This window comes from Leucoraja erinacea, chromosome 4, assembly GCF_028641065.1.
Source record: "Leucoraja erinacea ecotype New England chromosome 4, Leri_hhj_1, whole genome shotgun sequence".
Classification (NCBI taxonomy): Eukaryota; Metazoa; Chordata; class Chondrichthyes; order Rajiformes; family Rajidae; genus Leucoraja; species Leucoraja erinaceus.
In genome coordinates, this window is record NC_073380.1 from 84,232,728 (window position 1) to 84,247,911 (window position 15,184).

The 15,184-nt window shown below is 47.2% G+C and overlaps 1 protein-coding gene across 1 annotated transcript; it reads left to right on the forward strand.

Annotated features, from left to right (window-relative positions):
* The first annotated feature begins 3,196 nt into the window (after positions 1 to 3,196).
* rpl14 (ribosomal protein L14) lies at positions 3,197 to 9,832 on the forward strand. The gene is made up of 6 exons (XM_055634703.1): positions 3,197 to 3,400; positions 4,629 to 4,730; positions 8,060 to 8,154; positions 8,928 to 9,027; positions 9,208 to 9,261; positions 9,722 to 9,832. The coding sequence occupies exons 1-6, from the start codon at positions 3,212 to 3,214 to the stop codon at positions 9,782 to 9,784; spliced, it is 603 nt and encodes a 200-aa protein (XP_055490678.1). The 5' UTR covers positions 3,197 to 3,211; the 3' UTR covers positions 9,785 to 9,832.
* Positions 9,833 to 15,184: the final 5,352 nt, after the last annotated feature.

Consider the following 15,184-nt stretch of genomic DNA (forward strand, 5'->3'; position numbering starts at 1 on the left):
GTGCAAATAACAGAAAATGGGTTCATAATAATCAGAGTTTTGGCCGAGCCAGGTTTAATAGCCTGATGGCTGTGGGGAAGTAGCTATTCCTGAACCTGGTTGTTGCAGTCTTCAGGCTCCTGTACCCTCTACCTGAAGGTAGCAGGGAGATGAGTGTGTGGCCAGGATGGTGTGGGTCTTTGATGATACTGCCAGCCTTTTTGAGGCAGCGACTGCGATAAATCCCCTCGATGGAAGGAAGGTCAGAGCCGATGATGGACTGGGCAGTGTTTACTACTTTTTGTAGTCTTTTCCTCTCCAGGGCGCTCAAATTGCCGAACCAAGCAACGATGCAACTGGTCAACATGCTCTCTACTGTACACCTGTAGAAGTTAGAGAGAGTCTTCCTTGACAAACCGACTCTCCGTAATCTTCTCAGGAAGTAGAGGCGCTGATGAGCTTTCTTGATAATTGCATTAGTGTTCTCGGACCAGGAAAGATCTTCAGAGATGTGCACGCCCAGGAATTTGAACCTCTTGACCCTTTCAACCATCGACCCGTTGATATAAATGGGGCTGTGGGTTCCCCTCCTACTCCTTCCAAAGTCCACAATCAGTTCCTTGGTTTTGCTGGTGTTGAGGGCCAGGTTATTGCGCTGGCACCATATGGACAGTTGCTCGATCTTTCTTCTATACTCTGACTCGTCGCCATCAGTGATACGTCCCACAACACTGGTGTCGTCAGCGAACTTGATGATGGAGTTCGCACTGTGACTGGCTACGCAGTCATGAGTATAGAGCGAGTACAGCAGGGGGCTGAGCACGCAGCCTTGAGGTGCTCCTGTGCTGATTGTTATCGAGGCTGACACATTTCCACCAATATGAACTAAACAGAAACCTTGCACTAGATTTACCCCACCAAGACCCTCTCTTCCACTATTTCGGTTAAATTGTGACCTATAGCCTTGATTATTTGATTTGAAGGATGCTGATCACTATTCAGTTCTAGCAAAGCTTTTCCCAAAGATACAATACCCTCGTCCTTGTACTGGTGCCAGCAATGAATTGAAATATATTTATCCTGTACTAATCTTAGTGACATGCGTATATCTTTATGATCTCGTCGATCCAATGCCAACTGCGTGTTTCAGGTAGTAATTGAGAGCTTATTCTTTGTGGTTCTGTTTTCCGGTTATGACTTGGTTGTATAGCTGAACTTCCTTCTTTTTCCTCTTTTTGCTGTGGGTTCCCACATGGTCCTTAACAGCTGGGAGTTTGCTCTCAATCTCAAGTTCTTTTCCAGCCCCGTGGGCAGATCCCCAGCTCTGGCTGTAGGCTGGCAATGCCTCCTTTGGTATTCATGCTCAATGTTGCAGAGAACAGTAACCCAAACAATAATGCCCCTAACCATTGTTATATTTCTTTCCACTTCCCTATTAGTGCACCCATCATTCTCCTTCACACAGGTTATATTGTCATAAGCGATAGGAGTGGAAATAGGCCATTCGGCCTTTCAAAACTACTCCGCCATTCAATCATGGCTGATCTATCTCTCCCTCCTAACCCCATTCCCTTGCCTTCTCCCCATAAACTCTGACGCCTGTACTAATCAACTGCTTTGGACGAAGAAAGGAGCTGAAGTTCCTTTGATCCTGTCTTCCGAATCCCCACTCCTTCCTTGTGTTGTGGAGTAATTATCTGGTTTAATTTTAGATTTCCAGTCTCTGCAATTTGCTATTTGATTTTCACCGGTAATTATTTGCCTGTTTCTCTTGACTGACCAATTCAGTAGTACTTAAACAAAGGAGGGTGACTGTAACAAAGAATGCCCATAATTTTCCTGATGTGCCATCATAACCCAGCAACATGCCCCTTGAAGCACCTGTCGGCCATGGCCCTAATAACCCAGCAATATGTCCCCTTGAGGCACCTGTAGGCCATTGCCCTAATAACCCAGCAACATGTCTCCTTGAGGCACCTGTAGGAGGAGGAGCCATCTTGGGGAACGGCTGCTAACCAGCAGCCATCCGTTTAATTCGCTTTTTAAAAAAAAGTTTTGAGTAAGTCCTGTGTTTCGTCCGTTGGAGAAATTGACTTTTTAATGTGGGGGGTAGGGGGCAATTCTACTTCTAGGTCCCTACCTGGTCAGTGAGGCAGCTTTTTCTCCGGGCTGCCCGTCGACCCGTCCTCATGGCCTACCAGTGGGCTTGGAGCGCCGTTTCCTGGCGGGGACCGCCCAGCACCTCGGCTTCGGTGGCGGCACAGCGCTGGAGCGCTTTCGTGGAGTGGAGCGGAGCGGGCGATGCCTTGCCTGGGTCGCCGCGCTGGATCGACGCGCTGGAGCTCCGGTGAGCTGTGACCGCCGAGTTCAACACCTCCGGGCTGCGGGTCTGCGGAGCGGAGCGGGCGGCGCCGACTTTAACATCGGGAGCCTGGGTGCTCCAAACCGGCGTGGCCTTGACGGTTTCGGAAGCCGCGGTCCCCAGTCAGGAAGCGGCCGTTTCAGGTGGTCCAGCCGCTGAGAAGACTCTCCCGACGCCAGTGAGAACGGCCAGGAACATCGGGCCTCTGTAGAGGCAATTGCGGTGGCCTCAATAGGCCTGACTTTGGGTGAACTGGGGATGGGGACTGGACATTGTGCCTTCCCTCACAGCGATAATCCATTGTGGGGGGATGATTTTTTTGTCTGTAAGTAATCCGGTTAGTCTTTGTCCAAGATGGCTGTCGGAAGGGAGAGTGGACGCTAGTGCGCTTTAGCTGCCGCTGCTCTCTCTTCACACTATGTTTTTGATTTTTTTTGTTTTTGGACTGAATTCTGTTTTTAATTTGTGTCTCTGTGATGTCTTTATTATTTATTTTATTCTGATTATATGTTTTATTATTCTTGTTAATCTCTGTAAGGTGTCCTTGAGATTTCTGAAAGGCGCCCAAAAATAAAATGTATTATTATTATGGCCCTAATAACCCAGCAACATGCCCCTTGAGGCACCTGTAGGCCATGGCCCTAATAACCCAGCAACATGCCCCTTGAGGCACCTGTAGGCCATGGCCCTAATAACCCAGCAACATGCCCCTTGAGGCACCTGTAGGCCATGGCCCTAATAACCCAGCAACATGCCCCTTGTGGCACCTGTAGGCCATGGCCCTAATAACCCAGCAACATGCCCCTTGTGGCACCTGTAGGCCATGGCCCTAATAACCCAGCAACATGCCCCTTGAGGCACCTGTAGGCCATGGCCCGTCTGCTCCAGGAAACCTGTCTGTCACAGCCGCCACGTGCCCACCTGGGGCCGAGCATGCGCAGTGAACCACCGGCCGGCTTGCTACGCATGCGCGTGGGGACGTTGCGCCGCTTCTGGGCTGATCAAGACCGGAAGCGGAAACGAGCTCTCTTTCTCTCTGGCTCGCGGGCGATCGCCATGGTGAGTGTGCGGCGGGGCCGGGGCGGGGCGTTGGGTCCTGTACCCAGACCATGCGGGGCCGGGGCGTTGGGTCCTGTACCCAGACCATGCGGGGCCGTTGGGTCCTGTACCCAGACCATGCGGGGCCGGGGCGTTGGGTCCTGTACCCAGACCATGCGGGGCCGGGGCGCTGGGTCCTGTACCCAGACCGTGCGGGGCCGGGCCGGGGCGTTGGGTCCTGTACCCAGACCGTGCGGGGCCGGGTCGGGCCGGGCCGGGGCGTTGGGTCCTGTCCCCAGACCATGCGGGGCCGGGCCGGGGCGCTGGGTCCTGTACCCAGACCATGCGGGGCCGGGGCGGGGGCGGGCGGGCGTTTTGGGTCCTGTACCCAGACCATGCGGGGCCGGGCCGGGCCGGGTCCTGTACCCAGACCATGCGGGGCCGGGGCGTTGGGGTCCTGTACCCAGACCATGCGGGGCCGGGCCGGGGCGTTGGGTCCTGTACCCAGACCATGCGGGGCCGGGCCGGGGCGTTGGGTCCTGTACCCAGACCGTGCGGGGCCGGGCCAGGCCGGGGCGTTGGGTCCTGTACCCAGACCATGCGGGGCCCGGGCCGGGGCGTTGGGTCCTGTACCCAGACCGTGCGGGGCCGGGCCGGGCCGGGGCGTTGGGCCCTGTACCCAGACCGTGCGGGGCCGGGCCGGGGCAGTGGGTCCTGTACCCAGACCGTGCGGGGCCGGGGCGCTGGGTCCTGTACCCAGACCATGCGGGGCCGGGCGGGGCCGGGGCGCTGGGTCCTGTACCCAGACCGTGCGGGGCCGGGGCGCTGGGTCCTGTACCCAGACCGTGCTGGGCCGGGCCCGGGCGCTGGGTCCTGTACCCAGACCGTGCTGGGCCGGGCCGGGGCGTCCTCCATCCTCCACCACCCGTGCTTCACGCCGCCTGGAGCCGCCACCATGCGGGACCGGACCGGGCTGGGTCGGGCCGGGGCAGTGGAGACTGCGAGTTGCGACGGCCCAGGCCCAGGCCAGATGTTACAGACCGTACTAATGTCCCCCTCTCCACCAGCGGGGCCAGGCCAGGCCAGGCCTGCACTCGGGCACCGTGGGCTCCGGGCGGTTGGAGCGTGGGCCCCATCCCGGGGCTCGCTGCTGACATGGACACAGCGGTGAAGTTCCCCAGCGTGGTCTCCTTGCTGAGCCCCGGGCCCGTCCCCGCCTCACTCTCTCTGCCTCCTCTTGTGATTGCAGGTCTACAAGCGATACGTACAGATCGGCCGCGTGGTCTACATCTCCTTCGGGCCGCACGCCGGCAAGCTGGTGGCCATCGTCGATGTCATCGACCAGAACCGGGTAGGTTGTGCCGGGTCTGAGTCCAGGTCGTGGCCGGATGTCCCGACTCTCTGGGATGTAGTGTTACAGAGGATGTCCTAAACTGGCCCAGGTCGTGGCTGGATTACGTGTGGTGTTAAGTCAACTATGATTTTATTTTTTGTGCACAACTAATTGTTTCCCCTATATTTTCTTTTGGGATCCGGTGTAATTAATTCACTCCCCAACTGTCTTTTAATACTTCCAACAAAGGTTTTACACAAGCGGCCACACAAGACTGCTGATGCGGGTACCTGGAGCAAAAGCATGCTCGACAGCATCTGTTGAGAAAAATGAACATTGACATATTGGGTAGGGACTGTTTCCAGAGGAAGAGGGTGTCCATTCAAGATGACTGTCCATGTCCCCCTACAGATGCTGCCTGAACTGATGAGTTCATCCATCGGTCTGTTTTTTGCACATGTAATAACTAACTTGTGGTTCTGTGAATCTTTGATCATTCCTTTGGAGAGTTGACAACTCGAGAGATTTCTGCTTTTGGCCTTGTCCTTAATTTCCTTAGTGCTTTACTGTTTTGGCCCTAAAATAAAATGCATTTTCCACTTTGTGTCCATGGGTGTTACAGCCACTGGACCTTATTTAAGAGCACATCCTGGCATTAGTTGAGGAAATTCTACACAGCCTCATTGCTAACTGCATCCAGATACTCATTCTTCATGCTGTTGCCATTTTCTTTAATGTGCTGTGAAATAGACAATAGGTGCAGGAGTAGGCCCTTCGAGCCGGCACTGCCATTCAATGTGATCATGGCTGATCATCCTCAATCAGTACCCCGTTCTTGCCTTTTCCCCATACCCCCTGACTCCGCTATCTTTAAGAGCCCTAACTAGCTCTCTCTTAAAAGTATCCAGAGAACCAGCCTCCACTGCCCTCTGAGGCAGAGAATTCCACACTCACAACTCTCTTGCTTCCTGCCTCTAGTGTGTCCAAACCCTTAATAATCTAATATGTTTCAATAAGATCCCCTCGCATCCTCCTAAACTCCGGAGTATAGGGAGGTTGCACGAAAGGTCACTGGGTCATAGGGCTCGACGCACGGAGCCGCTAAATCCAACTGGAAGACATCCGTCACTTCCGGTATATGTTATTAATGCTAGAAACGCGTACTTTCCTACCTGTTAAAAACCGCCAAAATGTTGCATTTTTGCGCTGAAAAAATTTGTGGGAGTAGGGGTAAGTGTGGGAGACATGTACCCAACTTTAGAATTCCAAACGTGAAGCGAAATGAAGGTATAGAGAAGCGAGAACTGAAGGGACTACAGCAGCTAAAGTGCTTGGTAAACATTGAAAATAATGGGAATTATCGCGTTTGCTCACTGCATTTCATCAAGTAAGGCATTATTTATGTTTTTTCTTGATTCCTTTGGTATTTAAAAAGTCTCAGAAGTGATAAATCTGGCTGTAAAATTTACTTCAGATGCGTTTTCATTTTGTATGTAAAAACCAACGAGAACCATGTGCGATTTAAAAAAATTACAGCCATATTTATCACTTCTGAAACTTTTTAGATGCCAAAGGAATCAAGAAAAAACACAAATAATGCCTTACTGTTGATGAAATGCAGTGAGCAAACGGCCAATGTTCGCTAAGCACTCTGGCTGTTGTTGTCCCTTCAGCTCTCGTTTTTATCTACCATCATTTCTCCTCACTTTTGAAATTCTGAAGTAGGCTAAATGTCTCACACGCTTATCCCGATTTCCATAATTATTTACAGCGCAAAAATTGACAATTTCAGCGGGTTTTAACGGGCCCGCTACGCTGGAATCAATGGTAAGTGCCTACCTGCAGTTCATCGTGTGTAATCCATTTGGAGTAGCCTAGCAACAGTACGGGTCATGGGTCGTGACCCGACTGCAGTGAAACCTCCCTATACAAGCCCAGCCGCTCCCTTCTCTCAGCATATGACAATCCAACGCTGTACTCCCTCAATAGCAAGAATGTCCTTCCTCAAGTTAGGGGACCAAAACTGCACACAATACTCCAGGTGTGGTGTCACTAGAGCCCTATGCAACTGTAGTAGGACCTCTTTGTTCCTGTACTCAACTACTCTTGTTATAAAGGCCAACATGCCATTCGTTTTCTTCACTGCCTGCTGCACCTGCATGCTTACTTTCATTGACTGATGAACAAGGATCCCCAGATCCCGTTGTACTTCCCTTTTTCCCAACTTAACACCATTTAGATAGTAATCTGCCTTCCTGTTTTTGCTACCAAAGTGGATAACCTCACATTTATCCACATTAAACTGCATCTGCCCACCCACCAAACCTGTTCAAGTCGCCCTGCATTCTCATAGCATCCTCCTTCCAGTTCACACTGCCACCTATCTTTGTGTCATCTGCAAATTTGCTAATGTTACTTTGAATCCCCTTCATCTAAGTCATTGATGTAAATTGTAAATAGCTGCGGTCCCAACACCGAGCCTTGCGGGTACCCCAACTAGTCACTGCCTGTCATTCTGAAAGGGACCCATTAATCGCTACTCTTTGTTTCCTGTCTGCCAACCAATTTTCTATCCATGTCAGCACTCTACCCCCAATACCATGTGCCCTGATTTTGCCCACAAATCTCCTCTATGTGGGACCTTATCAAATGCTTCCTGAAAGTCCAGGTACACTACATCCACTGGCTCTCCCTTGTCCATTTTCCTAATTACATCCTCAAAAAATTCCAGAGGATTAGTCGAGCATCATTTCCCCTTCGTAAAATCCATGCTGACACAGACCGATCCTATTACTGCTATCCAAATGTGCCGCTATTTCATTAAAAAAAAAAAAATTTGATTCCAGCATCTTCCCCACCACCGATGTCAGGCTAACTAGTCTATAATTCCCTGTTTCCTCTCTCCGGCCTTTCTTAAAAAGTGGGATAACATTAGCCACCCTGCAATCCACAGGAATTGATCCTGAATCTATCGAACATTGAAAAATTATCACCAATGCGTCCACGATTTCTAGAGCCACTTCCTTAAGTGCCCTGGGATGCAGACCAACAGGCCCTGGGGATTTATCAGCCTTCAGTCCCATCAGTCTACCCAACACCATTTCCTGCCTAATGTGGATTTCCTTCAGTTCCTGTCACCCCAGATCCTCTGACCACTACTATATAAGGAAAATTGTTTTCTTTACCCAAAAGTTGCTGTAAATATACATTGTGCTGTGATTTATACATGACATCTGCAGTGGTTTATGATGATGATCCGTGAGCATTGTAGACCTAATCTTTAAAGGTGCGTTTTAAATTTGTTTGCTCCATTAATAGTAAGCCGTTCTTTTAAACCTCCCGCTCAGGCATTAGTGGATGGTCCATGCACTGGTGTAAGGAGACAGGCTATGCCATTTAAATGCATGCAGCTCACCGACTTCAAGATTCAAATACCACATAGGTGAGATCTTGATTTTATTTTAAAATTCAATTTTTGTTGTTGTAACTAGCTGAACTCTGGTGTATCTAAGTTTTATGCAGCCCGATTTGAGCAAGTATGGATTTAACGCTAGGTTATTGGTCCATTCACCAATTGTGAATGTGAATGATGACTTGATAGTGTTATGATTGATGCTGCTGCCTTGCAGCTATGTGGACGTGAACCTGATCTGTTGGTGTAGATTTTGCATGTTTTTCCTGTGACTTGTGGGTTTCCACTGAGTATTCTGATTTTCTTCCACACTGAAAAGTTATTCTGGAGTCGGACTTGTTCGTTCATCTAGTTTACAGCAAAGAATGAAAGGTGGTATTAACAGGGAAGGAAATTAGGAGGGTGAACGTGGCACGGTTGAGATGACTGCAAAGGTTAAAGTAACAAGTTAAAGTTGTCTTCATTACCTTGAAGTTTTTGTGGGGTTTTATACTGCAACGTGTTGGTTTGCATGTTAAAGGTTGAAAACTGAACAAAAACTATCATCTGGGACATTTAAAATAAAATTAGTTTTACAGAGGATTTGGGCAGATGATGGTTTGCTATACGGTGGTAAGCATGAGTGAATTAATTCCACAATTAGTTTCTTGGTCACATGATTCTGGAGGTTGCACTGCTATCTGATTTTAACCACATGCACCTGCGAGAAATTGTCTATTCTTTGGGAAGTATTGTTACAATTTTCATTATCTCCACTCTATGGTGTTTATTTTGAACCATACAAATTAATTATTTTCTCCTAGTGTCCGCAACAAATTTGTGAAGGCTGCTTGGGAAAAAGAGAAGATCAATGAGAAATGGGAAGCATCTCGCTGGGCAAAAAAAATTGATGCACGTGCAAAGGTGGGTCCTTTTTTAGAAGGCTTCTCCTTGCCCTAAGGGTCTAGTTTGAAGTATGTTGAGTAGTTGATGGATCTTAACTGCAGTTTCTGTTTTATTTAAAGAGCTGTAGTTAATTTGCTAATGCCTTGTCTAGCCTTTTAAAAAAAATAATGAATACAATATACTTGCTCCTTCCCACAGAGAGCCAAAATGTCTGACTTTGACCGCCACAAGGTCATGAAGGCCAAGAAAATGGTAAGTTTGTTTTAGAATTGTTGATAATTCGAATCCCAACTGATTTCTAGCCCTTGCTAACCAAGCATTTAACATTAATTCCTGTCTTCACCTGTCCATATTTGGACTTCAACTCCTTTTTGGCCTTTAGTATATATTCTTCTCTTGACTTAATTTACAGCATGTTTGTATTTGGACTGTTTGGGTAATGAATGGTTGTGTGGAAGGACAAGATCGAAAATGTAATTTACAAGTAAAACGTAATCTAGTTCAACTGAAGTCCAAAAACTTATGCATACTTAGTAGACCCTTTCTGATTTGCACAATAATCATAAAGGGGGGATATGTATGCAAAATAAATTGGAGTCAATACCAGATGCTGTCAGCCAGCTCCCATCTGGCTGAACAGCAACATGTGGCTCTGACAATATTGAGTAATGCATTTTGGGTGGATTGTTAACTTTTGTTTTCATTCTCATAGAGAAACAGAATCATCAAGCTAGAATTGTCCAAACTGAAGAAAGCTGCCGGCAAAAAGGCATAAATGTCTACACTTTGAACGTAAGAATAAAGAACTTGTGTTTAAACCAAATTGTCCGTCTTGATTTTACATGCAAGCTTTTCACTGTGCCTCAGTACATGTGACAATAAACTAAACTGTAATTGTATTTTGAGATCCTTGCCCACATGAGGTGGTGTTTCTATTTAGTGTTTTTAGTTATGGACAGATGCAGCAGGGAAACAGGCCCGTTTGTATTTGCACCATCAGCCAGCCATTTACATTAACCTTGTGTTAATCCCATTCTTTTTATTCTCTCTACTTTTTTATTGACTCCTAAATTCTACTGCTCATCTGGGAATATTTTGCAGTAGTCAATTAACCTTCCAACCCACACCTTTGGTCTATGCGAGGAAACTGGAGCTCCTGGCGAAATCCCATGCAGGCACGCACACTTGTGAACAAACAAATCAAATTCAAGTCTGAAGAAGGGTCTCCCCCCCCCCGAAACGTCGCCTATTTCCTTCGCTCCATAGATGCTGCCTCACTCGCTGAGTTTATCAAGCATTTTTGTCTACCATCTAAATTCAAGATTGAATCCGGATCTCTGGTGCCAAGCAACTGTTCAATTAGCTATGCTTCTATTTAGCTGTCGAATGTTTGCTAAATCTATGGGAGGGTTGGAGTCCAGATATCTGCAATTGCGACCAGAACAATTATGAAATGGAATTATATCTTATTTGCATATTCAGTGTAAACATCCTTTTTAAAAGCAGATTCTGTTTGTCATGGCAACATATTTAATACTGTCCATTCATCTCCACAATATGTTGAATATAGAGGAATCAATATTAACACTCAATATCACGTGTTTAGTTTTGTTAGGAAATGGTCCGGTTGCTTACAAGAAGCAACTACATTTGTTTGCTTTCCAGATCTAATGCCTATGGGCATTTCTTGTTTCATTAATCTACCAATATCCATAACCATCATCCATTGTGCTGCGTAATACTCCGAATAGTGGTAAATACTAGACTATACTCCGAATAGTGGTATATACCTACCTATATTTTTATATTGATACTCGTTGATGCCGAGTGAAATTATTCTAATCTGCATCTGTTTGCAGGCTGAAATGTTTAGAGTAATGATTCCTGTAGAGCAGTCCATGGTGAATGTTGCTTGTGGATGCTGTTTGCTCTTTCTGTCACTTCATTGATTTCGTTGGTGACGGGATTGAATTTTGTTCCTTTGTAGGAAATGCCTGCTGTTTGGTGTAGATGTTAGGGTTGTACAAGTTTGGGATGTTGGGTTACGGCATAGATAGTTCGTCTTCCAACACTAAATCTCGATAAGTTGTTGCGAATGAGCCTATTTTATTCATTCTAGGGATGTGGGATTTGTAGACTGAGCCAGCATTTAGTTACTCTTGCGAAGGTGATGGTGGTCTGCAGCCATGAACCGCTGCAGTGTTGAGTGAGTACACCACCAATGCTGTTAGGGATCAGAGGTCCAGGATTTTGACCCTGAGGCAGTGATGGATCGGCAATATATTTCAGTCAGGATTTTGAAAGCAACTTCCAGGTAGTGATGTCCCATGCTTTTGCTGTACTTGTCGTACAAAGGAGTTGTTGGAAGTCTTGGTGAATTACTTTAGTTTACCATGTAGATGGTACAAACTACTACTGCGAGTCAGACACAAAGTGCTGGAGTAACAGCTTCTCCGGAGAGAAAGAATGGGTGGCGTTTTGACTCTGAACGCAGACTAATATTAATTGTTCTTTTATTGGATGGGATGTGGTACACAGTGGAGCTTGCACCTTGGCCATCATGGCTCTGCGTGGTCTTCTGGTATGTTTAGTGCTGTGTTATAGCTGGCAGCAGAATATACAATAATATCCATCACCAAGGACTTTTATTTACATTTATTTTTGTCAGTTGCAGATCCTGCATTTTGATTTCAAATACATTTATATTGATTTAGTTGTAGTGTTAGTAGATATCCCAATTTTATTGTTTGAGTACAGATTGGTAAATGCTGAAAGCCAGTCACTCATTCAATTCTAACCAGTAACTTTGCAATCGGTGTTTATTTTGTTTTTCCACAAAGATGTGTTTGCACATGACATAAGATTCCTTTTCCCCAATTGTTTCTAAACATGCCCATTTTAAGCAAAAGATATATTAATTGGAGTCATGTAAAGTGTATGTACTTAATTGCTACATAAGTGGAAAGGTTGTCTCTTACACATTCATTGACATGAGAGATAAGTGTTGCAGTGTCAGTCAGTCAAAATATTTTTACCAGGGTGGAAATATCCAATGCTAGAGGGCTAGCTGTAAAAAGATGGGAAAAGTTTAATGAAAATGAATGGAGCAAGTTTTATAAAAACATTTTTTATTAATTGCCGTCTCACGGAAGGATCTGACCCACGAGGTACCCCGAGTGAAAGACTCATTGTGTACGAGATCCCAAGTGTATGATCAAGAGTTCCCACGGGTATGACAAGTTTCCCTTTTACTTGTCATTTCTGCGATGTTCCAAGTTCGTCTCCCGAGTTACTCTTGAGCCAATCCTGATTGAAGGTTTGTTTTAATAAACAACAGTGTTAAAGAAGACATCTCTATCCTGTGGCTTTGTTTTAAAGATATAATTCAGCGCGGCCGCATCTATTGATGTGACCTACAAAGGGAAAATGCGCACCGTCCAGTGCCAGAGCAGTTATACTTATGATTTGTTTGAAACACACAGGTTTGATATATTTTAATTGAATTTACTGCTATGTCTACACACTGCAGGGAGACGGGAGTTGAGGTGGAGAGAGAGGTTGGTGGGGGGGGGGGGGGGGGGGCGTATTAATCTGTCTGGGGTGGGTTAGGCTGGGATCATTCTCTGCGGGATGATCTTAGTGCGGGAGACAAGTGTAGGAGAAGTGTACTGACTGTGGGAAGACACTTTGGTAGTGATTGCCTTCCAGTCTCAAATGCCGCTGTGTCTCCCTGTCCCTGGGATAGCAGGGGGCGATCAAACAGCACAATACCCCCCTCCCCCTCCACACCAACACGAAGGGCAACGGTCCTAAGGCTTTAGCGTCAGAAATAACGGGCAGGCGACAATCACCTGCCATAACGCGAGAGAGATCATGAACTGTTGTAGGTCTCCTTTGCACATCGGTGTTTCTGTCTTTCTCCGCTCATTGTTGGCCCTGTCTCTCACCACCCCCACCCACACCCCTCTGCTTCCCGGCCATGTGTGTGACCCCTTCCCTCCCCTCCAGCTCCGCGCCCATAGCACCGGGTGCGGGGGCTTTGCGCTGTCTTCACGTTGGCGATGCCAGCAGGTCAATGCCAGTCGCCCCGGGGCAGGTGCTCGGGGGCTCTCTCCCAGAGTGGCCCCGGATCGGGTGGGGGTGGGAGTCAGCAGCCATGCCGGCTTTGCCACACCATGGGCTACCGCCAACCAAGCCACCCATCCACGTCCTCACGCTCGGTGGAACAGGAGCTGAGACTGGGAACTGTACCATAGAAACATAGAAATTAGGTGCAGGAGTAGGCCATTCGGCCCTTTGAGCCTGCACCGCCATTCAATATGATCATGGCTGATCATCCAACTCAGTATCCCGTACCTGCCTTCTCTCCATACCCCCTGATCCCCTTAGCCACAAGGGCCACATCTAACTCCCTCTTAAATATAGCCAATGAACTGGCCTCAACTACCCTCTGTGGCAGAGAGTTCCAGAGATTCACCACTCTCTGTGTGAAAAAAGTTCTTCTCATCTCGGTTTTAAAGGATTTCCCCCCTTATCCTTAAGCTGTGACCCCTTGTCTTGGACTTCCCTAACATCGGGAACAATCTTCCTGCATCTAGCCTGTCCAACCCCTTAAGAATTTTGTAAGTTTCTATAAGATCCCCTCTCAATCTCCTAAATTCTAGAGAGTATAAACCAAGTCTATCCAGTCTTTCTTCATAAGACAGTCCTGACATCCCAGGAATCAGTCTGGTGAACCGTCTCTGCACTCCCTCTATGGCAATAATGTCCTTCCTCAGATTTGGAGACCAAAACTGTACGCAATACTCCAGGTGTGGTCTCACCAAGACCCTGTACAACTGCAGTAGAACCTCCCTGCTGCTATACTCAAATCCTTTTGCAAATGAAAGCTAACATACCATCCTTGCCCCCTCCCTCTGCAACTGCAAACAACCCCACTCTCCTGCTCACCTCACCCCTGTCCCGACCCCCTGGGAAACTGAAGGGAGCGACAATCAATTGCTGCCTGCCCGCTGAGTTAAAGAGTTCCTACGGTAGACTCACGATACATTAAGGTAAACGCACGGGCCACTACGTTCTTACAAAGAGTTAAATTGTTTCAATTCTTAACCACAAGAGTAAATTTGACTCGTGGAAAACTTTAAACATGTTTGATTTTTTTTCAAGAGTTGACAAGTTTCACGGGTTCCTGCCATTAGCGCCACGAGTCTAAGTTGCGTCCACGAGTTCCGACGTTACAGCTACGTTAATTGTACGTTATTACCACGAGTTTTAACTCTGGGTACCTCATGTGTCAACTCGCACCGTGAGGCGGGTTTAAGAGTAGTGGGTGCCTGGAACGCATTGCCAGAGGTGGTGGTGAAGGCTGGTATTTAAGAAGCTTTTACATAGGCTTGTGGAAGTGCAGGGAATGGAGAGATATGAATCGTGTACAGGCAGATGGGATCGGTTTAACTTGGCATCATGTTCAGCACAAATATTGTGGACCAAACTGTGTTCCTGTGCTGTACTATTCCAAGTTCAGGAGTGATGACTGCTATTTATAGAACCAACTATTGGGAAAGAATATGTCACGCTTCAAAAATAAACGTTGGTTTAGTCAATGTATGAAATGAATGCAGGGCTGCAGATGAGAAGTCTTATCCAATCTTTGGTTCCCACCCATCTCTTTCGGTCAGGAAAAAGGATTGCTCATCTCATCTTATTGCCATAGAGGGAGTGCAGAGAAGGTTCACCAGACTGATTCCTGGGATGTCAGGACTGTCTTATGAAGAAAGACTGGATAGACTTGGTTTATACTCTAGAATTTAGGAGATTGAGAGGGGATCTTATAGAAACTTACAAAATTCTTAAGGGGTTGGACAGGCTAGATGCTAGTAACTAGTAGCGTGGATAGGGGAGAACCAGTGGATGTGGTGTATCTGGACTTCCAGAAGGCTTTCGACAAGGTCCCACATAAGAGATTAGTATACAAACTTAAAGCACATGGCATTGGGGGTTCAGTATTGATGTGGATAGAGAACTGGCTGGCAAACAGGAAGCAAAGAGTAGGAGTAAACGGGTCCTTTTCACAATGGCAGGCAGTGACTAGTGGGGTACCGCAAGGCTCAGTACTGGGACCCCAGCTGTTTACAATATATATTAATGATCTGGATGAGGGAATTGAAGGCAATAT

Bases quoted from the DNA above. Each gene is read 5' to 3' on its own strand.
- rpl14 (XM_055634703.1), top strand. From the start codon at position 3,212: ATGGCCCGTCTGCTCCAGGAAACCTGTCTGTCACAGCCGCCACGTGCC. The intron at 4,731-8,059 runs GTAGGTTGTGCC...CCTCCCGCTCAG, and splicing joins ATGTCATCGACCAGAACCGG to GCATTAGTGGATGGTCCATG. The intron at 9,028-9,207 runs GTGGGTCCTTTT...TCCTTCCCACAG, and splicing joins AAATTGATGCACGTGCAAAG to AGAGCCAAAATGTCTGACTT.